This window comes from Phyllobates terribilis, unplaced genomic scaffold (genome assembly GCF_046119375.1).
Source record: "Phyllobates terribilis strain yellow unplaced genomic scaffold, ASM4611937v1 Scaffold_1__5_contigs__length_1240528914, whole genome shotgun sequence".
NCBI classification, from domain to species: Eukaryota; Metazoa; Chordata; class Amphibia; order Anura; family Dendrobatidae; genus Phyllobates; species Phyllobates terribilis.
In genome coordinates this window covers 268,578,010-268,603,228 of record NW_027362761.1, presented here as the reverse complement: position 1 = coordinate 268,603,228, position 25,219 = coordinate 268,578,010, and the positions used below count along the sequence as shown (strand labels likewise).

At 37.8% G+C, this 25,219-nt stretch overlaps 1 protein-coding gene across 1 annotated transcript in view; it reads right to left on the bottom strand.

The window, feature by feature from the left end:
• The window catches only part of LHX5 (LIM homeobox 5), a 35,615-nt gene extending 11,815 nt beyond the window's left edge, over nt 1–23,800 (bottom strand). The window contains exons 1-3 of the mRNA XM_073653912.1: nt 23,306–23,800; nt 19,961–20,184; nt 6,029–6,306 (exon numbers count right to left, since the gene is read on the bottom strand). Of these exons, the coding sequence (XP_073510013.1) occupies nt 6,029–6,306; nt 19,961–20,184; nt 23,306–23,478 (675 nt within the window). The 5' untranslated portion in view covers nt 23,479–23,800. The remainder of the gene's footprint in view (nt 1–6,028; nt 6,307–19,960; nt 20,185–23,305) is intronic.
• Nucleotides 23,801–25,219: the final 1,419 nt, after the last annotated feature.

The window sequence follows — 25,219 nt, the reverse complement described above, 5'->3', positions numbered from 1 at the left end:
AAAAATAGCTACAGAAAAATACAAAGAGCCACATAAAAATGTAACTAAGAAAGAGAAAGACCGAGCTCTGCCATTTCATCCAGATGTACACCTGAGTTCAGGAACCAGACAAGATAAAACATTAAGATTGTGGCATTTGTTCATTATTATACTTTTTTATTATTAAATGAACCATCCCTTTAAATAAAGTTTTTGAAAAATATTTGCCACTTTATTAGTACTTTGGGCTGTGTTCACACTACCATTTATTTTTTTTTTTCTTGCATTTTATTTTCTTCTTTTATTTAACTGCTGATTGCACAAAAGCCTCATAAAATAATAACAATTTTTGTTAAGCAGGTTATAAATGTTGTTGTCTCAGGTTTATAGATCTTGACAGAACATTAGGAAATCTTATGTAGTTAATCTTTTTAGATATTTTTAGATAATTTTTAATGAATTTCTTTATTTATAGACAAATCTGTAGTTAATATATGAACTCAACGAAGCTAAGTCTAATGTCCTACTGAATGTTCCTAAAATATAAAATAACATGTTTTTTTCTCTATAATTCTTAAAAAATGTCAATTAATAAAAATTATTTCTCAGCAAATATCTTTGTTAATTGCATGTTTATAAATCTGTGTTCATATAGTCATATTTTCTACATAGTTCTTCGTTCATGTAACATTAAATCTATGTTTTAATTATATGACATTTAATTAAGAATAACATGAACATACTGCGCAGTAAAATACATGACATTGCCCTATGTAGTTTACCTTGAATTTTTTTAAAAAATAGAGGAAATGGGAAAAAAATATAATCTGAATGGCTTATAGTCCAACTAAACATATTTTAATCAGTAATTCTGGATAATATTTTAACACCGATCAGGTTATCTGATTTCTTTATTAATTGAATTAAACTATAATTCAAAGTTCCAAATTATCAGGAAGGTTTAGAGACTAAATAACATACATATAACATAATCAAATACCAAAATTAGCTTTTTAATTAATAACTCCCTTGGTCTACTGTATTTTATTTTACATCATTCAGATTTATTGAAAAATTATTAATAGAAAAGACTCATCATTTGCGATTTCATGAAATCACTTTTCATTCTATTATCTTGTGGTATACATTGGTGTTGTTTGCGCCAAATTCATTAATATAATGCATGCTGTTCATGAAGTTTTAGTAAAATAAAAAAATTTCTTTATTTTTGTGTGACTTTTTAGTCACTAAAATGTCACAAAAAATTTACCAACGTTTCATGTGTCCATAAAATTACTCCAAGGGGAGGAGGAGGGGACTGGAGTATATTTGTCCCAAATTTTGCAACTTTTAGAAAAGTCGCAAATGAAGAGCACATCTGGAAACCCTAAACTCTGCTCATAGTGGTGAACTGAAAAAAAAAAAAAAAACACATGAACACGTGAAAAAGGGGCTTTAAAAAAGGAGCCAATAAAAAGATGAATATAGCACAAACAAAAACTTTTCAAAAAACACTAAAAACTTTTCAAAAAACAGGCGCAAATGAAGTAATTACTAGGGCCTTTCATTTTTATGTGAAATGTAGATATGTATAATTATCTTTTTCTTGGAGCTGGGATAGGCCATAGTTCACCATTACCTTGAGGCAATTAATTTTTTAAGGCTTACACAGGCATGTGGTATATATATTAAGGAAAATTAATCACCAGTGGGAATATTAGCGGCATATCATTTTGCCTGTGTGTGATGTCGCCAATAATAAAGCAGCGCTATGTAATGAGTGGGCACTACGATGGACTCATTGTCACTTATGACTGTTAATGGCCAATCATTATAGGAGGGACTATTATTTTGTTCTATTGTATGTGATATGCAATGATTAGTGTTCACAAAAAAAAAAAGAAAAGATATTGCTGATAGGATGCACTTTAACCCCTTAATGACCCCGAAATTTTTCATTTTTGCATTTCCATTCTTTCCACCTCTTCTTCCAAGAGCCATAACTTTTTTTTATTTTTCAATCAAGATAGACGTGTGAGGGCTTATTTTTTTGTGGGATAAGGTGTAGTTTTAATGAGAACATTCATTTTACTGTATAATTTACTGAAAAATGAGAAATAAAATTCCAAGTAAAATTGGAAAAGACAAAAAAAAAACAATTCCGCCATTGTTTTGGGGGCTTTGTTTTCACCATGTTAATTCTTTGGGTAAAATTACCTGCTAACAGGATTCTACAGGTCCGTACGATATTAGTGATACTAAACTTGTCCGTATTTTTTGTTATTTTAATGGTGAAAAAAAGCTGAAGTTTGTAAAAAAAAGAAAAAAGAATTTTGTTTGTGTCTTCAAGCCCATGGAACTGTATGAGGGCTAGTTTTTATGCGCTGATCTGTAGCTTTTATTCATATTATTTTAGAATAGATATATTTTGAGGGCTTTTTATTATATTTTTGGGGGGAAGTGAGGTGACTGCAAATACTGCAATTTTGTTGTTTCAATTTTTGTTTTGTTTTTGTCATTTAATCTATGGTTTTAATAATCTTACATTTTGTTAGATTGGACATTTTAGAGGTACCAATTATGTTTACTTTTTTTAATTTATTCATTTTTAATGGAGAGAATGGGGTTATTCAAATTTTTATATTTTTTATATTTTGTAAAAAATTTTTTTTCCCATTTTCACTATATTTTTTAGTCCACGTGTTGGACTAGAACCTGCGATTGTTCGATCGCTTATCCTATATATTCCACAACCACAGTATCGCAGTATATAGACACAGCCTGTATCTTCACTGTAAGCTCTACTGGAGGATCAAGATGGCGGATTAAACTACAGTGATCGGACAAAGCTCTGTTCAATGGAGTTACATGAAAATATCGGCTACGCAACACATCATCTGCCTGATATAAATCAGTCTCAGCTCCTGAGACTGTTTCAAACATTCATTATCTACCTGTGACTAAAATGTACATCATAGGTCATTAAGGTGCTAAGCTAGTGTTTGTAATGTCCTAAAAGGCAATAAATTGCTTATATCAGGTGTAAAAAGATGATATGACATGGGCCAATTACGGCAGAATACTTCTCACTTGGCCTAAATAATAAAGTACACTAATTTAAAAAACATCTCAAAGGTAGATAGAATCAATGTTAATTTGTAATGGAGGTCTTCCTTTGGTTTCTTTCTTCTCAATGTAGTTTTTCCCCAGGGCAACTGATGTTACACAATGGCCATGTCTTCAGTGGCTCATCTGTGCAAATCTTTGGTAACTGCCCATATTATACTCTATTGGAGGCCAATGGAGATTGGAACCCAGCTCTATAACAGTAGATAGTTAAACATTAAGGTGTACCCGTCATTTCAGGTATCTTTTTAACATAAGCTGTCATATGTGTGTTCAGGAGGAATTACTTAAAGAAATTGCCACTACTTTTACATTGATGGCGTATCCTTAGGAAAAGTCATTAATGTCTGATCTGCCGGGGTCCAACACCTGGCACCCCCACCAATCAGCTATTATTGGTGTCGGCAGCCGCCAGCCAGAAGTATTTACTTGCGGAGCTGGCCGTCTACTTGCAGTGGCCGGGGCTTGTTACTGCATATCCGCCACCTATTCAAATCAATAGGAGGTGGACTTGTAGTACCCTGTGGCAGCCACTACAAGTAGATGGCCAGCTCCGCAAGTAAGTACTTCTGGCTGACGGCTGCCGACACCAATAACAACTGATCGGCGGGGGTGCCAGGTGTTGGACACCAGCCGATCAGACATTGATGATCTATCCTAAGGATAGACCATCAATGTGAAAGTAGTGCATAACCTGTTTAACGTCTGGCCATTATATGACTTGCATCCGACATCTTGCATCAGCTTTCGCTTCTGCAGGCCCTATAATTTTTAGTCCTCTCTGAGCTAGTGGGAGGAGACTAGCTTCTATGATGTCTCCCATACACAGTACACAAAACAGAAGGATTCCTTCTCTTACTTCTCTGTGTAACACATAATCCAAAGCAGAAACAGCTGCATAGAAGACATTATACAGCAGTACTGAGCTGTATGGCTGTGAATCCAGCACTATACTAAGCTATAATATTAGCTTGAAGCTGCAGCACAAGTCTTGTGTGTCTCACTGTGCTGAGTGTTCCTTACTCCTCCTCTCTCCATAGACTATAACAGGAGGTGTAACCTGGTACTTCATTCGGCTGGCATCTGTCTTGCTCTAGCCAGAATTGATTTTAGCTTTTTTTTTTTTTAGAGTGGATGGTGAGTACCGGTACCAGGGGTTTGAGGAGGGGAAGAAGTGGCTCCTAAGAGTAGAAATTAGCAGATTTCTGTGATAAGATATATTATATAGTTTCTTATATTAACCTGAACCATTGATAATGCAAAGTTTGTTGAAACTACAGAGACCATTTTAATATGAAAAGTAGTTATTTTTTTCATAACCTCATCCTTTATATAGGAGTGTCAAATAAAATGTTATGCTAATTACACATATTACAAATGGAATAACCACGTTCTATCATAAGTGTAGAGCAAAAATGTTCTTTTTAAGATGATGAATTCTTTGTATAGTCTAAGCTCATAAGGTCCCCCTAGTGGAGGAAGCAGGCTGACAGAATTTTATCATTTAACTCAATGTGCACACAGGGGATTTATAGCTCTGTAACAAAAAATTGAGCTCAACTGCTATAAAGACACGGAAGGGGGGATTGGGGAGGGTTAGAGCTGTTCACGCTGGTAACACGGATGAATTCATTGCAGTCATTAGAAACTAGTGGGTGCCGTACCTGCTGGTGGTTGCAACTGACAGAGAGAAAACAACTAAGGTAGTTTCCGGCACAAACAACTGGATAAAAATATATAAGTTTATTGAATCAAATTAAAAGTCTGTTAAAGGTTAAAAACCTCAACACCTGACGCGTTTCTGGCATACTAGGATGCCCAATGTAAAGATACATTGACAAAATAGACAGCACTAAATACTAGACCTAGAAACAACATGACAATAGATTGATATTCACTTTTAAGTGAATCTGTCACCAGGTTTTTGACACCTAATCTGAGAGTTGTATGATGTAGTGCCAAAGACCCTGAATCCAGCAATGTGTCACTTGCTGCAGTTTTGATAAAATGGAGATCATCACTAAAGAACTAGAAAACATGATGCCATGTAGTCCTAGATATTCATTAACTTTGTATAACCCACCCCCAGCACTGATTGGCAGCTTTCTGCCTATGCACAGTGTACACAGAAAACTGCCACTCAGTGCTGGGAGCAAGGTTATACAGACCTCAGCATTTAGAGAACTGCTAGATCTGCAGCAGATATAACAGAGATTTTATCAAAACTGTAGCAAGTAGCCCAGTAAATAGCACACAGCTGGAATCCGGGTCTCTTCCCCTATATCATGCTGCTCTCAGATTGTTTAACAAACACCTGGTAGGAAATTTATTGCAGGGTATTGCAGTAGCTTAGGTAATCATGGTTACGACCACTCATATAGTGACAGTTAGTTAGTTGTTAGTGGCCTTAACCATGGATACATAAGATACTGCAATGCCCTTTCTCAAAGGGTAAGCAACATAATGAATCAGAAGAACGATACTACATTTCTAATTGGAGGTATTTGATAATATTATTATTATTACACCTACTACATAATGGGATAGGAACTTGGAGAAGGGAATACCCATTTACGCATCATTCAGTATTGATCCATTGTAGATAAGGTCAAAACATACACACTGTTTAATTGCCAAATTAATCAACTATTTTTGTAAATTGAAAACAATTACCAATTGCATAAAAATATGGTGGGGAGTTCTTTCTATCCTTTTAGACCTGCTTTTTATCCAACTGGCTCTAAAGTAGTATACATTATTCACTTTCTGCTTGAAAGAACTGTCATGCATTCTCCCAAACTCCAAGAACAAATACCGAAACAGAAGTATTAATAATGATATTACATCATAAACATATACTCTGGAGAATAATAAGAAATGGTAGATTCTAAAGGAAATAATAACGTGCTGAACTGTCATTTACCTGAATCACTCGCATGTTAAGTCCCGTTTCCTGTGCTAACTGTTCTCGAATGTGTCTTGTTGGTTTTGGAGTGGCTGCAAATGCTGCCTTGAGGGTCTCTAGTTGCTTTGCTTTAATGGTGGTCCTAGGTCCTCTTCTTTTGGTACCAGAGTTCTGCTCCTCATTCTCATTGTTGGCAGTCTCTTTATCAGAAGAGGTGGAATGATCTGTCTCTTTACTTTCATCCTGTATTGGGTCTTGGACATCTGGAGATAAACTTCTGTCTGTACAAGAGGACACTAAGAAACACAGAACGTAGTGTTATACAACCTGTGTGTTTAGCAGACGACTAGAGTATTCTATATGGATTCAGGCACAGACATTAAATCTTTTAGATAGTAAAATAAATATAATCCAGCAATGCTAGAGCTTCTGAGTAAAATGTTGGCGTTATTCATATTGCCTTAAAAAGTGCATCCAACCACGATCCCCTGTCTTGGTCAAGGTGCATGAACTTTGTAACGGTGAAGCTTTACTCCGCACACCTCCCGTTGCTGGATTATAACTTTATTATACGTGTTGACTTTACGTATACTGGAGATATGCATGCAAGGGTGGATTGCTGATACACAGGTGATGTAACGGTATCTTTTGGAAGACGTAGAACAGGTCTATCAGGTAAAATGGGGCTTTCTACATACTTCTTAAACACATACAAGCCTAAAACTCTAACATTGGTGTTTCAATATTATGAACATTGAAGTCAGTGGTGTAAAGTGGTGCTTAGCCTTGACAATAGCATCTTTTGTTTGATCCTTTGTCATCATTATCATCATGAAAATGTTGTGCTGTCTATGGGCAGAATGTTATAGACCAGGGCAAAAAAATGGTATATCTTGCATTTCATTTATAAAAATCATTGTTCATTCTTTACGCAAAAGTCCAGTGGGCAGTCTTATAAGTAACTGACAACCTTATCTATAGGAGCATGCAGAAATAGTACAATGTTGGCCAAATTCATCAATGTTGATGAGTTCAGCCAACAATCTAATGTGTAAGGGGTCGCCAAACACCTGATTGTCAGAGATGTCGATTGGGCATGTTCACTTTCGGACTGTCCATAGCTTTGTTCTCTCGGACACAATTTGTCGCCAGCCATGTCTAATGATGGCTTTATCATAGAGAGCACAGGATTGCTTGGCCGAGCGAGCACTCTTGTGTATGGTAAAGCTGGCTGAGATGGCTGATAGCCAAACAATTGGTCAAAGACTTGATCGGCAAACAGCTATCTAAAGTGATTTCAATGAATGAAAGTCTAGTTGTACCAAAATCTTTTCACAGAAACCTATATATCAATCAGGTCAGATTCTCCTGCTCTATAACATGCTGCTCACAGATCAGACTACTTGTTTAACATGACATGTTCCCTTTAGACATTTAGAAATGTACACATTTTTATACAAGGTGCTTCTGAGAACATGGCTGAATAAGTGAATCCTTGCTGAGATTGATATTGGAATAGTAAGTCGTAAGTGTGTATAATTTACATATACTAGTGATTGCCATTTAGGCTAAACCAGTGTTCACACACATATAGCATATGAAGTTCAAGGAAAAGGTTTAGTGCTACACTGGTTCCATGGCTGTTTTTGCGCACACGGCCTGTGATGTCTCTAATAGATGTTAAAGTAGCTTGCAAGTTTTATTTTATATAATATATACACAAATAGGATGGAAGAACTTGGGTCACGTTTGGTTGGTTGACTTGAACTTATACACAGTAAATATATACAAGAACCATTTCATTCTCAAGACAAAGTCCACATTGATAGTTAAGTGGTTTTAGGCTAATTTCATTGAATACATTATAATTCATTCACAGTGTAATTTAACATATAAAAAGGTCACTAAATGCAAATAACCATAGCATGTTCACATACATAGTGTGAACACGAGTGCTTCCTTATGAATAGAAAGCTAATACACTGGAGGCTTCACAATGAAACATCTCCTATTTTCATGCATAGTCCCATAGCTAGAATTCATCCATGTGAATGGTGTCCTCATAAGCATGTCAAAGGGACACTCAAGAAACACAACACAAGTGGATTTCTTTTTAGAAGTTTTGTGTTGTATATTTAAACATATAATTGCAGTATTGTGTTCATTGTTAAAAACACAATATGGTTTCATAGTCATGCGTTTCTCTGACAGTCCCACAATCTGCAACTTATAAGGCATATTATGCTTATTCTTCCAAATAGGAATCCATATATGAAAATATAAAGGCAACATTGCGACCCAGTAAGGGGGTATATTCGGACCGTTGGGTGACAGAGCTGGCTCCTCTTTGCTTTCAGTCTTCCTTCTTGCCTTCCCAGAGCAATAGATTTTTTATTTTTTGGTTGATGGAATTGTACAAGGGCATTTTTTGTGGTACAATCTGTAGTTTTTATCATTACCATTTTAGGGTCCATACAACTTTCTGATCTTTTTTATTTCAATTTTAATAAGCAAGTTGATCAAAACCAGCAAATTGTTTTAACACCATTTCAGCATTCACCGAATGGAAGAAATATTCTGGTTGGATAGTTATGTGAACAGATGTGAAGTGACCGAGCTGCTGCCTTGTTATGGCCTGGCACTTTACAGGAAAATCGTGTCCCAGTCCCAATGTGCTGCCCCGTGTGGGGTACATCACACTCATGTGTAGGCCACAGGCCTCCGCTGCTCCCAGGCCTCCATCTTCTGAGGCTGCTGCACAAGACTCAAGGGACATTCAGTTTGTATTAACCAATAAAAGTTTGCTGGACAGTTCAAGTTCATCAGATTGTAACACGCAGTATTGGCCACAATACTTCTTGTTCCTCGTTTCCTTAACACAGTTCATTTCCAGCATTACTAATTTACTATCCATTCCTCCTGGACAATCCCTACCCTGGCTATTCTCTTCTACCACAGGGAATTCCTCTCCAGTCCGGCAGTGTACCCGGGATCCGATACCTTCCACTCTCACGGTTCTGCATCCATCGTCCCCTGTGCGCCAGAGGATAAGGTACTCCTCCTAGTACCTGTACCGAACCCTGAGCTCTGGACGTTGCAGGAAAGTCCACAAGGGATTCTAGTAAGGCTTCCCACTGCCATGAACAATAGTTCCTTGCTGTCACCAACAGCCCACTTCACTTGAACTTGACCTTGGATACTGCACTTCGCTATCTAACTATCAGGAAGTAGTCTGCTTTATATTAGTATTAGTCCCATTGTGGGCTAGTCCCAAACATTAACTGTACCTTATCCTATGTCCCCAGCTAACTATAGTTACTATCTTATATCAGTATGTACTAAGCCTATTGCCTTTATCTTATGTCCTAGATCCTAATCTATATCTTTCCCTATGCTGTACTCTACCATATCACAGTCTATTCACAATGTACATGTTACACTTATGTATTACCTCTGCATTACTTATACAGTATACATTATCAAGATATACCTTACTCTATCACATCCTATAATACTATACATTGCCATACCAATATGCATACAGGAAAGACACATCACATTGTTCACACTATAACACAACGCGATCGGTGACGTCAGGGGCAGAAACGTGACAGTACAGTCCACCACTCTTACACGGACAAAGCTGCTTTGTTTTCGATACTTCCTGGTATTTGGCTTTGACAAAACTTTATTGATACATCCATATGTGGAATACATGCATTTTTACTGTAAACCCAGTGAAAATGTATATGCAGTTTTTACCTGAAGATTTTCTGCACCTAATGTAAGTCTGTGGGGAAATCTGTATAAAAACATCAGTGTACTCACAAGAGAAATTTACATGTTGCGGATTTAAAAAACGCATCACAGGTTACATTACACTGTGTAAAAAAAAGCGCAGCGTGCATGAGATTTCTATTAATCTCATCCACTTTGGTGGAGCTGGAACTGTAAGACGCTTTGTTTTTTGTAAAGCAAAAATATACAGCGTCAAAAACTCACAAAAAATGTATTGAGTAAACTTAACTTAATGGCTTCCTAGGAGACTCAAGCCACAAGCTGGGCTTTATAGGTGTATAAAAATGGCAGACAGTGATCTTTAGTAGTATTTGTGTTCTTGCGAGGAGGAAGGATAACCATTGGAAGGAGCAACTCCCCCAATTTCCGCCCTTATAATTGCAGCCATCTCAATTGGCAGTTATCATAATTGACTAAATCTAGGTCTGATCACAATCACAGTAGCTAGGCTCGGGTGCCAGCTGCACAACAAAGCTGGCCCTTGCGCTGTATGGAGTGGGTTCAACTACTGAGACCCTCCATAGATGTAGTGTGCCCAGGGCTGAGTCTGCCCTCCCAGGCCTTGACACATACTCGACCTGCTAGGAGCTGGCGCCAGCCCCGACCAAGAATATATGAGATTTGTGCCTTATGCACAGCTCATTCCTATATTTCTCCATTCACACTTTTTATATTTTGTGTTATGCAGCCTGCCTAGACTAATGGTATTGATATAATCAGCCATTTTTTTATGGATTGTGCCACTCCACTTCCCACATCCCCCTAAGATTGGATGGTCAAATGGACAAGATCCTGTTTGCTTTTAGCTCTTACTATAATAATAGCTGTATAGTGTTCGCTTTATTTGTTGTCATGTTTGCTTACTGCTTCGCCATCCTTTAGATATAAAGGCCATTTATAGACCCTACGGATTTTATAAACATTATTGTACATGGAATACAGACGAGACTTTGCTGCAAGGGGAGCCAGACCTGGTAATGTGCACCTGCCCTGTCAATAGTGAGAGACAGCAGCAGATATCCAGGGTACACAACCAATTACACCTTGTCTTCATGCCAGAGTATAGAATGTCAATGATTTGCAAGATGCTGGTGTGAAGGAAGCAGAATAAGGTCGGGTTCAGATGAGAATATGAAAAACTGTATGTTTTTCATCTAGAATATAAAAGCATGCTTTTCATCTGTATTATCATTCATATGCAGGGTTGGACTAGCCCACCAGAGAACCGGAGAATCCTCCGGTGGGCCCTGGCTTCTCCTTCAGGAGAGTTCATAGTGCAAACCTTGCAGCTGCTATGGGGCTTTTGAGTGTGGGAGAAAGGTGGGCCCTCAGAATAAAATCCTCTGGTGGGCCCAATGTTCTTCAGTCTGACACTGTTCATATGCCATCCGTGTGACATCTATACGTCCGTTTTTACATCCATATGGCATCCATTTTTAAATTTCAACTGTTAAAAATGTACAAGACCAAATATTGTTTCTTAGGTTAATAACTGCAATGTATCTGTAAAAATTGAGTACAATATGGATTATCCATATGGGAGCCACCAGATGACTGACCCTATGCAACAACAATGGTACATGTGCTCTCTGTGTGATATCTGATTTAACATGAGCAGCAAACCTACGTATAATACGCTCGGCTGAACCAGCCCTTAGGCCACATTCACACGTTCAGTATTTGGTGAGTTTTTTACCTCAGTATTTGTAAGCCAAAACCAGGAGTGGAACAATCAGAGGAAAAGAATAATAGAAACACGTCACCACTTCTGTATTTATCACCCACCCCTGGTTTTGGCTTACAAATACCGATGTAAAATACTGACCAAGTACTGATGTGTGAACGTGGCCTAAGGCTAAGTATGGTTGGGACTATGCTTGGCTGTATGTATTCTGAAACCCCTAAATTAAATGAGAACTAAATTCATTTGTCTTTGTATATTTAATACAGATATGCCCAAGTCAGAGAACACAGAAAATTCTATTCTACAATAAAAAGATTTTAGACATTTGTTCTTTTTAACTAATTAGCTAATGTGATTATTTGTAATTAATATGCAAGCCAATGACCTAAGTCATTAGTACACACTATGTGATGTGCCAACATATTCTACAGTTCTGTCCTTTACGTAATAGGGGAGATAAAAGAAAAGGCTGGGCCCACAGCTTCTGGTTGGAGAAATGATGATGCATAACATGTTTGCATTTGTTTTTTTCAGTTTCCTGGGTCAGGTTGTTATTATAGGGCACATAGATGCTGTAAAAAATATTCTTTACTGAGTGAATACATACCTCATTAAACAAAATGCAAGTTTGAGGATGCAACACATAGAAAAACAGTGGAAAATAAGGGCTTTAATCAAAAGAGCTTGCCATTCGGGTTCACTTATATAAATTGCATCAGGCTCAGTATTTTTAGCCTCACCTGATTACAACTGATGACAAAACTGATGCAAATATGCATCAGTTTTCATCAAGCTTTTCCCATCCTTTTCTTTCTTTTTTGTTTTTTACTCTCAGGCAATGGTCTGAGGGCAGGACCACAAGGTTATGTCAAATGCTGCCCTACTCTGGCACCTGGTCCTGTCCGATGCTACAACAGATACCCCGGACAAGTGGGAACAATCCCATTAAATACAATGGTATTCTATGTGGAATTTTAGCTAAATGTAAAAATTGAAACCTCAATGCCTGTATATATATAAATAAAGATAGACAGATCTATATATATATATACATATATATAGATATAGAAATATATGCAGGGGGCTTTAAACAGGAAGAAGCTCTGAATTCCAGGTAGTTGGAAAACTGGAGGTTATGAGATTTGACTAATAGTAATGAGGTATCAGAAGGAGATTAAAATATTATTCCTGTAGCTGTTTCATGTGTAATAACACAAGACTAAATTAAAATGAGACTCTGTGTTGTCATATTTCTGCAAACATCCATGTGGCATTCAGTTAATCAATGTGATAATATTTTTTTCATTTATCACTCTGCTTCTGACCATGTTACTTTTATATCTGGGACTTATTTAACAGTCTACACTTACTCATGAAATATTTGGCATGCTGCTGCCAAAAAAAAGATATATATTATACAGAGTGCCATATTATTCTGAGAGTGTGCCACTTCCCCCCAAAAATTACATAAACCTATCCACCAGTCTATCTATCTATCTATCTATCTATCTATTTATCTATCTATTATACTGTATATCTATCATCTATCTATCTATCTATATCAATCTATCTACAGTAGCGTTCAAAATAATAGCAGTCCAATATGACTAACCAGATTAATCATGTTTTTGGTATAAATTATATTACCACATGTCAAACAATTTACCAGTTGGTGCAGTAGATTCTAAGAAAACCAACAGACTCGGCATTCATGATCTGCATGTTTTTGAGTCTGTGTATTTGAATAATTATTTGAAAGGTGTTCAAAATAATAGCAGTGTGGAGTTCAATTAGTGAGATCAATCATTCTGTGAAGAAACAGGTGTGAATCAGGTGGCCCTTATTTAAGGGTTAAGCCAGCACATGTTGTACATGCATTTCTCCCTGAAAGTTTGCAGACAATGATAGGCTGTTCAGCTAACATTATCTCCTTTATGCTTTCAAATGGAAAGCAAAACCAGAGAGACGTGAAATAAAATGGAAGACTACCATTCTAATGGATCGAAGAATAGCCAGAATGGCAAAGGCTCAGCCAATAATCAGCTCCAGGATGATCAAAGACTGTCTCAAGTTACCTGTGAGTACTGTGACAGTTATAAGATGCCTGTGTGAAGCTAATCTCTTAGCAAGAAGTCCCCACAAGTCCCACTGTTAAAAAAAAGACATGTACTGAAGTGGATACAATTTGCCAAAGAACACATCAACTGGCCTAAAGAGAAATGGAGAAACATTTTGTGGACGGATGAAAGTAAAATTGTTCTTTTTGGGTTCATGGGGCCGCAGACAGTTGGTCAGACGATCCCCAAACTCTGCATTCAAGCCACATTACACTCTGAAGACAGTGAAGCATGGTGGTGCCAGCATCATGATAAGGGTATGTTTCTCTTACTATGGTGCCGGACCTATTTACCGCATACCAGGGATCATGGACCAGTTTGCATATATTAAAATACTTGAAGAGGTCATGTTGCCTTACGCTGAAGAGGATATGCCCTTGAAATGGGTGTTTCAACAAGACAATGACCCTAAACCAGTAAATGAGCAAAATCTTGGTTCCAGTTCAACAAAATTGAGGTTATGGAATGGCCAGCTCAATGCCGTTTCTGAGGCAAAGCCAACAAATGGCAAAATATTGTGGGGTATAGTCAAAGCATCCTGGGCTGGAATAACAGTTGACAGGTGCCAGAAGTTGGTTGACTCTATGCAACATAGATGTGAAGCAGTTCTAAAAAAAACTGTGGGTATACAACTAAATATTAGGTTAGCAATTCCCAGGAATGCTAAATTCTCAAAAAAAGAGTACATATTGTGAGTTTGTAAAGACAAATGCAGACAAATAGCAAAAAATGAACATTGGGCTCTTCTAAAAAATAGAAGTATTTTTAGAAGAGCCCAATGTTCATTTTTTGCTATTTTTTGAGTAGTTAAAAATTATATACATTTCTCTTCATGTTTTGAATTAGGAAACAGTGTGCAATGTTCCCAATGCATGGAAATAAAAACTATTATAGAGATTTTCTGCTCGACTTATGTTTTTGAACACACTACTATTATTTTGAAAACTACTGTATCACTACTGTATCTATCTATCTATATATCTATCTATCTATTATCTATTTCTTATCTTATGATGCCTGCTCTATTTCTAGATATTCACAGACTGACTCTTGTATCAATTAGAATATTAAAAAATGATGCAAATAGTTAGAAAGTGAAGTTATTATTATTATTGTTATTATTACTATTATTATTATTAGCATTATTAGCAACAATCTTTCTGCAGCACCATCATATTTTGGCATGATTTTTTGGTCAACGTGCCCACAGCTTTGATGCTTTTGTTTTTTTTTACAGCAGTAGACACTGCTAAAAAGGACCTGTCAGTTCTCAATTGACAGCAGGGTGTGTCTCTACAGATTCTCATGTTGTCTAGTCAGTGCTGGTAGTTGCAGATTGTGTAGGGACACACCTCTTTGACACAATAAATAGTATGTCCTAGTTGTCAATGTATTTCACATTTTTAAGAGGAATGAGAGAAGAACAGCACAATACATAATTCTAAATAGCATGTACTAGAATTGGGAAACATATATTTTTTAATTGGGATGTCAGAAGTGTTAACAGTGCTCCTTTAAGCAGTCTATAAACAGAGACCAAGCATTTCTATTAAAATGAAAGCATGAAGAGGAGCACATTTTGGTGAGAACTGGTTCAAGCCAATTGAAAAGTATTGCATAAAAATATCTCCAAAATCATAATGCAATGTGGGTCAAATGCTGCAACACTAATTTACTCTGTAACATATGATGTACAAGTTTACACTAATATTCGAGGTATAATGTACAAATCATTTCTCAAATCTTGCTTAAAGGGGTTTTCCAGTTTCAGAAATGTGGATCCCAATACCTAAAATAACAAATACAGCAGCTACTCACCCTCTTTGGGCCCAGCGACAGCTACTATTGTCTGTGTGACATCACCGCTGAAGCCAAAACACCGACACCAGAGCAGCAGTGAGGAGCCATTGCTGGACCCAGGGAGAGTGAGTATCTGCTGTGTTTGTTATTTTAGATACTTTACTGCATTTTGGATCCACTTTCCTGAAAGTGGAAAACCCCTTTAACTTTGACGTCAAAACAGGTACAACTGTCATACCTTTCGGAAACTATACCTCTTTAAAAATTAAGACCTAGTTGTGAGGTGTCAAAACTTCAAAGGCCAATCCAAAAACCACCAACAATCCCCTCACTATAAGTCAAGACCATCCTAAGTAGACAACCACAGCTCCGCATCAATGTTATCAGCATAAGACTAAATGCTATCTGTAGGCCGTAAGGTGACTAGTCGTACAGGGGGGTACCTGGCGGTTTCTCCCCACCTGCTGACAGTAGTGACTGGCAAGCCTCTGTCTTCGTGCACATATAGGCAGAGGCTTGTCAGTCACTGTCAGCAGGTGGGGAGAAGACACCTGTATGACTAGTCATCTGTACAGCTATGTCCCGGGTGGCTAGTTAAAGTATGCACTTCTCTAAAACACTACAGTGTTTCACAGACAAACGTACATGGCTGGGATATGACAGCCAGAGGATGATACATGCTGCCCATGGATTGTGCAGCATGTAGCAGCTGACATGTTCCCTTTAAAGATCAGGCAGTGGGCCATAGCTGAAGACCAGGCTAGTCCAGCTCCACACCTGGCCAATTTCCCCTAGCTTTGCTGCAGGTGATTGACATGTCACTTCTGTACATAGGGACCGACCTGCCAATTAGCTTTGCAACGCTGGAAGGAGACAGTCAAGGAGTGGCACCGGACTACTCTGGTCTCTGACTATGGTCCCCGGTCTTTCAAGTATATTTTCTCTGAAATAGCAGAGTGTTTCAGAGAAAAACGTACCTGGTTACAGTCACACAGCCAGGCTTTGATTCATGCTGCTCGCAGTTTAGGCAGCATGAATCAGATTACAGGTTTCCTTGTCAGTCTTATCAGAAACACTTGACAGTCTTATTGCATTTCTTTTCTGTGTGGTACTACAGTGGAGACCTCTTTCAACTGTTTAGGTCAGTTGCATCCATAATTCTAGACTTGATTGGAAAAAAAAAGTAAACCCCTTAAGTGCATGTGCACACAACGTCATGGGACGCAGGCACAGCCACCAACATTTTCTAAGGGTGCTTCAGATTGCATTTTGCCACCCATTTGTTGGTCCCATCGGGGCTTAACAACCCTCAAAACGGGATTCGGACATATGTGCCGACGGGGCCATAGACTATAATGGTGCCGACAGAGTGAATGTGTGCTCTGACGTGCATCATTTTCGGGTGTGTAAGCCTACTGGAGGCGGACACTCAGATGTAGTCTACTACTGACTATGGCGGTCCTTTTCCTGAAGCAGCTTTGCAGGTGGTTTTGCCATCACTCTATGCGGCAGCTCCTCTGCATGTGTCTTTTCCTTGTACTTTCAACTGTATTGTCTTTTCATGGTTTCCGAACACTGAATCGGTTAAAAGAAGCGATAAAAAAGACTAAACATGTGCACAACAATGTTGTTTTTACTTTGCTGTGCATTATGTTCATTTTTTGCTGCGGTGTTGTGGCGATTATTTAGGCAGATTCCAGGCAGAATTCACCTGAAAAAGTCATCATGTGCACGTGCCAATAAAATAGTTTTTGAAAATTTGTTTTCAAAGTTATTAGACCTACGCAAATTATCTATAAAAATGTTACGTTTGGAAAAACTGAATTAAACACATCTATTCAAAATAAACATGTTTACAAATATATATATTTTTAATTGAAAGAAAATAGAATGATATAGATGTACCTGGTACAGTCATAGGGAAAGAGGTGTCTATAGATGTGCAACAAAAGGAAACAATGACAAAGCAAAACTTGCACACGTGACCTTGCTGCTCCATTGTGTTTTTTCTAGTGTATGGTTTTCTTGTTAGATTGATCAGTGCACAATAGAAAAGAACGGACTCCAACACATTAATCTGCCAGCACAACAAGCAATGTTAACATAATATGCCCATTGAATTAGTGAAGCCACACTTGTGTCTTAGGCTGTATTCACGTGTCTGTTTATCTTTTTCATTCCTCGGTTACGTTTAGAACAAACAGAACAGCTAAAAGGAATTAGCATTCTGTGTTTCAAACGGAAGCAGAGGGGGCTCATTTATTTTTTAATGGGGTCCGTCTGGCATCCGTTTGTTGTTTATTTTTGAAACAAGTGAAAAGCACATCATGACAAGCTTATTTATTTCATTCTAAAAATAAACAACAAACAGAAAATTAGAGTGACCCCATATAAGACCTCATTCAGACACCCGTGCCTCATGTACATGTTCTATCAGTGTTTTTCATGGATAGAACATGTATCCATTGTAGTCTATGGGGCTGTTCACATGTCCATGTTTTTTTTCTGCAGATTCTGTGGCCATAATAAAATCACAGAGACATGTCTGTTTTTGAGTCACAGATACATTTTTCACAATGTCATCTGTTTGCAACCCGTGTGCTGCCCTTAATTAGCATTGTAATGAATAGGAAAAGCTTTATAATTTATTTATTTTTTCATATGAGAAAATCGATGATGAAATTCTGATGGCAAAATTTGACACATTGACCAAACATTGATGAAAATCGGATCAAAAACCTTGATGAAAATTGGGTCGGTTTTTTCGCATACCAGAAAAAACACTGACATCTGAATGAGGTCTTCCTTCAAAGGGCCCCCTCTGTTTCGGTTTGAAACAGGAATATAAGGGATCCTTATTCCGCTTATTGGTTCTGTTTGTCTACTCTACATGGAACGGTCAAATGGAAAATATAAACGGACAAGTGAACCAAGTCTAACAACTTGTCACAAACGTTTGCTTTGAAAGGATATTATAATATCATAAACTTTAAAATAAATATTTACTGATTGGACACTTCCAATGGATTATAATGAAATTACTATACAAGTCCAGGACAATCTAGGCAGGTGAAAAAAAAATAATAAACAGGGTTTATATATTGCATATTATATAAAATGACCATTGGAATGTATATAATTCCACAAAGCTGATGAAGGAGAATCTCCAAAGAGCAAATAACAGTGTTCATACTATACTAAGGACAATCAACTATTTAACATTTATATAGTTGTTTTTTTGATCCAATGATAAGCCACAATTAATAAGGACTAATATCATAATTATGGGTAGGGACCCAGAATAGTAGGCACTGAAACTAACTCAATAAACTATTGGCCAATAGTGAAAATGGCACCTTCCACTTTCATGTAGATAATTTGTGGGAAACGAGATGAGAACTCACTGAGTGCATGGGATAAGGGGCACTAATGTAGGATGAAAGGCTGAGCACTACACCTCTTTTAGGGGATTCCAATGTCTGGAGAAATATTTGTGGTCCTGGCTAGTTAACAAAAGCAGGTGTGTCTGGCAGTAGTGGTTATGTTCAGACTATAGCTACTGCTTTCAGGTCCACCCACAGGCTGCCATAGAGGGAAGGGGAGGGTGAGTGTTTGTGTATCTCTGTGCTCTGTCTGAGATTAGCAAATCATGACCTCTATTAAGGGCTCATGTAGAAGCGTTAGAATTGGGGGTGGGAGGAGAGGGGCATGCAGTCAGCTACATACAGCAATGTACATATTAAGAATATATCCATCCATCTCATATCTATCTATCTATCCATCTCATATCTATCTATCTATCCATCTCATATTTATCTATTCATTCATCTCATATCTATCTATTTATCTATCTATCCATCGCATATTTATCTATTCATTCATCTCATATCTATCTATTTATCTATCTATCCATCTCATATCTAACTATCCATCTCATATCTATCCATTCATCCATCGCATGTCTATCTATCCATCTGTCTCAAATCTATTTCTACTCTCTATCCCATATCTATCTATCTATCTATCTATCCCATATCTATCTTTCTATCTATCTATCCCATATCTATCTATCTATCTATCTATCTATCAATCACATTTCTATTTATCCATCCATCTCATATCGATCTATCTATCTATTATCTATCTATCCATCCATCCAACACATGTCTACCTATCTATCCCACATCTATTCTTTCTATCCCATATCTATCTATCTATCTATCTATCTATCTATCTATCTATCTATCTATCCCATATCTATCCATCCATCTCATATATATATTCTCTCTATCCCATATCTATCTATCTATCACATTTCTATTTTTCCATCCAACTAATATCATTCTTTCTATCTATCTATCTATCTATCTATCTATCTATCTATCTATCACACATCTATCTATCCATCCATCCATCTCATATCTAGCTCTATCTCTGCCAAACACTTGTGATTATGTTCATCAAATATGTGACACAAGCAAAAGTAATAATGACATCACGGTTACCTAAGATGACATCACAGCTCCACCGGTAGACCTCTTATGATCTCACCTGAGTTGAGGCTGCTCTCTTTCAGGCTGCTGGCGCTGACATAATCCTCCTTGCAGACAAATTTATTCTCATCTATGATGTACAGTTCCTCCCCAGTAGACAGCTGCTTGTTACACACCATACAGGTAAAACAATTCAAGTGGAAAACTTTGTTCCTGGCTTTCCTCACCAGATCGCTGGGAGAGATTCCAAGAGAGCACCCTGCACATTTCGTCCCGAATTTCCTAGAGAGAAAAGAAAGAACAGGCGATAATTCCAAATAGAAAGATTTGGATAAATCGCGATACTGCACAGAAAGTTGCTGCAATATTCGTGCGATCGTAATTTTTCCTACAGCCATGTTATTTAATGCTCATTAATATAGAGAGTACAGGGTGGGGGGAGCCCAGTATGAGCGGAGGGGGAACATAGAGACCTGAATCCGGCAGAATGGCCGTGATTTGCTAATTTCAGACAGAGCAAAGACACATCTCCCCATTCCCCGTAGAATGGGCACTTCAGGCGGCTGCCCTGTGCCTGAGCATAGAAATAATACACACTATACATACTCAATATACTCAGATATATATCTATATATCTATTTATTATATATATTTACTATGTGTCGTTGTTAGATACACATTACTACCAGCAGCGGTGATTTGTTCTGTCAAGCATCTATACCATTATATGGTGTCTTCACATTATGTCTTCCTGAAATATTAAATTATGTTCCTGAAAAAAATACATTTTCCTGCAATGATAACAATAAGATATTATTTTTAGTGCCTTATGTTCCTTTCCGTCCTGACTGAACCTCAAACCGGTCTCCAGTTATATTCTTTGCCGCTTGAAACTTAAGAATTATTTCTTTCTGAACATGTTCATATTCCCACTGCTAATGAAAATAAATGAATGATAACAAATATAATAAAGAAGAATATAGGTAATATATCGTAACAAGAGGGAGGAATTATAATGCGCAGGGGAGAGAGGTGCACTGGATGTGGGAACTGTTCTTCATCGCACCGGCTGGAAAGATTGCCCGACCATTTCTAGAAGTTCTGATTTATTTTAGGTCGTAATAGAATAAACTATACATAAATCTATTTATCTATCTATCAATCAATTTATCGATCTATTTATCTATCTGTCATCTATTCAGATTGTGGGTATTGCATAAAAATATATGAACATTTTTATGTGTGTGAATGTGTCTAAAGGGATAAAGGAGCAGACAATATCTATCTACTAAAATAATATGTTTTGTATGAATATGTTATATGGAGATACAATTTGCAGTAAACTACAAAACCAACATAATATTAAAATAATACAGACACGAGGAAAATAATTCCATATACAGGACAATTCCAGTATAACACTCTATGTGGAGCCAATTTGCGGTTGTGTTTCTCAGAAAAGCTTTGTAGACCTATTTATTTATCCATCAATAAGTACGTGGTATGCTCATATCGCTTGGAAATTAGAATACTAAAGTAAAACCTGGTTCTAACTTGTGAAAAAATCGAATAAAACCATTTTTAAAACTAAATTTAAATGAATAATTATTTCCCGAGCATTGCGATTGCTCCTGCGTTAATGCAAAATATTCCCCCATGATATTTTATATTTATTTGTATATTTATATATACACACGCACACAAACACGCATGATAATGATAATGCGTATTAAACCTTGTCCATCTCTGTGTGAGGTGGCTAAAGCTGTGTTCACCTGAGGCTTCTGGTGACTTTGATTTAGTGTCTATAATACAGGTCATAAGTCATGGTTGCCTTATCCAGAAAAATAATTAGCTCACCTGCACCTTATCAAAAATCATTAAATGCTCCTAAATAGTTTTCACATTAGTTGGGAGGGGACTTTGAGGAACTGTTCATTTGTTTCAAGATGGGGAAGGGAGGGTGGAGAATCGCTCAATTAACCCCTTCCTCAGATAGCTTTCAAAACTATCCGTCAATCAAGTTGCCAAAATCAGAACAACTCTGTAAAGGTGAGCTGGAAATCCAGGAGTACAATACCCATTCATTCCAGGCTCATTTAGCTCAGTGACAATATATGGCGTAACATAGAAGTAAATAGACTGGAATTTTATATGAAAAAGAAACATAAAGATGTGAAAAGTGAGGGATCTGCGATCCTGGAACACTAATAGTGATGGGCTGGCCCCTATGGCCAATTGTGACTTAGAAAAGATGTAAAGATCACACGATTTAAGAAATATTTATTCACATTTTCATGGAAGGATATAAATATATACATATATATATATATATATATATATGCATATATCTATATATATAGATATGTGTGTATTTCTATATATGTGTAAATATATATAAATTCACACACACACATATATATGCACGCACACAAATATAAATATACACATATATACACGCACACACATATATATATATACAGTCACACACACATATAAATACACACACATATATATATAAATGCACACACACACATATATATGAATACACACACACACATATATATATATATATACAGTGTATTTATATGATATTACAATTATATGCGTGTATAAATAACATTGAGAAATATTCACAACTATTATTATTATTATTATCATCATCCTTATCATACTTATCAGGATTCGGTTCCTCATTTGCCCACATGTGTAATGCACTAATGTTGCCTGAGTTTATTTTCATTTTAAGAAGATGTTAAGGAAATTCCGGTTAAAATCCAAAATATATTAACCATTTTGGTGCTCATTAAACTGTCATTTGCAATTATTTATTTGGAATTTGGCATCTGTAAATGTGAGCTACATGTCTTTGATTTTTGTACAGTTAAACTTTTATATGAGCAGATAAATAAAATACAAACAAATAAGTAAATAACATGGTAAACTAATAACAAGAGAGAGATAGATTACTATAGGTAGATATATAGATTTACAGACAACATATACAAAACAGGATTTGCAGATACAAGACCCTCTGCCGCTCATGCTCTGCGCTGGGCACGGCGAATACCCGGCGCTGGGCACGGCTCCTCTGCCGCTCATGCTCTGCGCTGGGCACGGCTCCTCTGCCGCTGATACCCGGCGCTGGGCACGGATCCTCTGCCGCTGATACCCGGCGCTGGGCACGGCTCCTCTGCCGCTGATACCCGGCGCTGGGCACGGCTCCTCTGCCGCTGATACCCGGCGCTGGGCACGGCTCCTCTGCCGCTGATACCCGGCGCTGGGCACGGCTCCTCTGCCGCTGATACCCGGCGCTGGGCACGGCTCCTCTGCCGCTGATACCCGGCGCTGGGCACGGCTCCTCAGCCGACGATACCCTGCTCCTGGCAGCCTCTGCCCTTACCTGAAGAAGTCTGTCTTGCAGTAGAGCTTGCCCTCCCTGGAGAAGCACTTCTCGGTGAGGTTACACTTGCAGTCACAGCACTGGACGCATTTGATGTGCCAAGCCCGGTCCAGCACATTGAGCAGGAAGCGATCCAGGATGGGCCTCTCGCAGCCAGCGCAATGGACCATCATGATTCACCCAGAACACCTAGACCTGGATCCAGATAAATCCACATACACCCGGCTCCTCAGCGCCAGCCTGCACCTCAGTGCCACTCCTGTGCCCGCATCTGACAGATGGCAGTGCCCCAGATGAGTGTGCCCAGGATACAAGTGCTCCTTATGTCCTCCTCATTGGTCGTTGTGGCCAATGCTCCTCCAGTGTCTTCCTCCTCCCCGGGCACAGGCTGCTAACTTCTCTCCTGGATGTGGACAGATCCTAGATGACACTTTCTCCAACTCCACCTCTATGCCCCATAACCAGCTTTGTGTGCCAAGCCTGGCAGTTCGCGCATCCTTATTCAGATTTAGTGACGTCCACCGGCACGTTCGCCACCAGCAGCCAATCAGAGCTCAGTAGCTATGGTTACCAGTTAATTTATATCAGGACTACACTGGCTGGAGACTGGTCCCTGGCACTGGGAAGGGTGGGATGGCTGGACACTGCTAGGACTCACCACCACATGGGTATATAGCAGTGAGGTATATGGAGAGATGGGCACAAGTGGCAGAGCAGCCTCCATGGGGGGCCCTGCACAGTGGGCTGTGGCAGCAGCTTTACATCACAATCAGACAATGAGCTCTGCATTTGTTTAGGAGTGTATGGAGAGTAAATGGCCAGTGCACAAGCAATGGAGGCAGAGAAGGAGCCCAAAGCCATAGCACTGGGACAATGCATGGACCCTGCTCCCTCACTGTCCTCCTCCTCTTTGTCATGTAAAAAAAGAAGACTTGCCAGTTTTCTCTCAGCCTCCCCTCTGCCCCTCCACCCACAGGACAACTTTGTACTAACTTAATACTGTTAGTATTGGGCAGGCCTGGGAGGAGAAACAGCTTCTAATGGAGTTATACAGGAGAAGAGTCATTAAGTGTTCGGCTAATACTCAGATTATTTACATCAGTGTTTGGGATGGAAAGAGATCCCTGCAGTGATCCCCTCCTACTGTCCTTTTGACTTGTAAAATCAGGATTAGTCAAAAATTCCAGGCCCCCTGTCTCCTTTGTACCTTTCCAATACCCAATGTGTAACCCTTGAAGTACTGGACTGATACATCAGGAGTTAAAACGATACACTATGAAAGTGAGCAATGTACAGAGAGTGCAATGGGCCAAGCTAAACCTATACTCACACAAGAATGTATGGTATTGGGAACATCTGGAAAGCACAACACTAGACTTGGAGTAATGTTGGTATATATATATATATATATATATATATATATATATATATATACACATATATATACATATACATTCTGTGTGAATAGAGTCCACTTTTTCACATATTTCTATTGGAGTATATATATATATATATATATATATATATATATATATATATATATATATATGTATATATATATATATAAATGGCACCAGTGAGTATTTAACAATTTAACAGGATTGTTATTTGGACATTTGGATGTTAGCTAATCACTTCACTCTGTCTGGTAGGAATTGGAATAATTTGTGTAATAATATCAAAGCAAATGATTAAGTAAGTTGCACTGTACATAATGGAATAGATGCAAAACTTCACTTCCAAACTTCTTCGGAAGTCCTGGTCTGTACATATATATATATATATATATATATATATATATATAAATAAAATAGTATATTATTATAGTATATATATATACTATATATACAGCATATATATACATACATACATATAAATATTTGAATCTACGCATATGTATATATGTATGTGTAT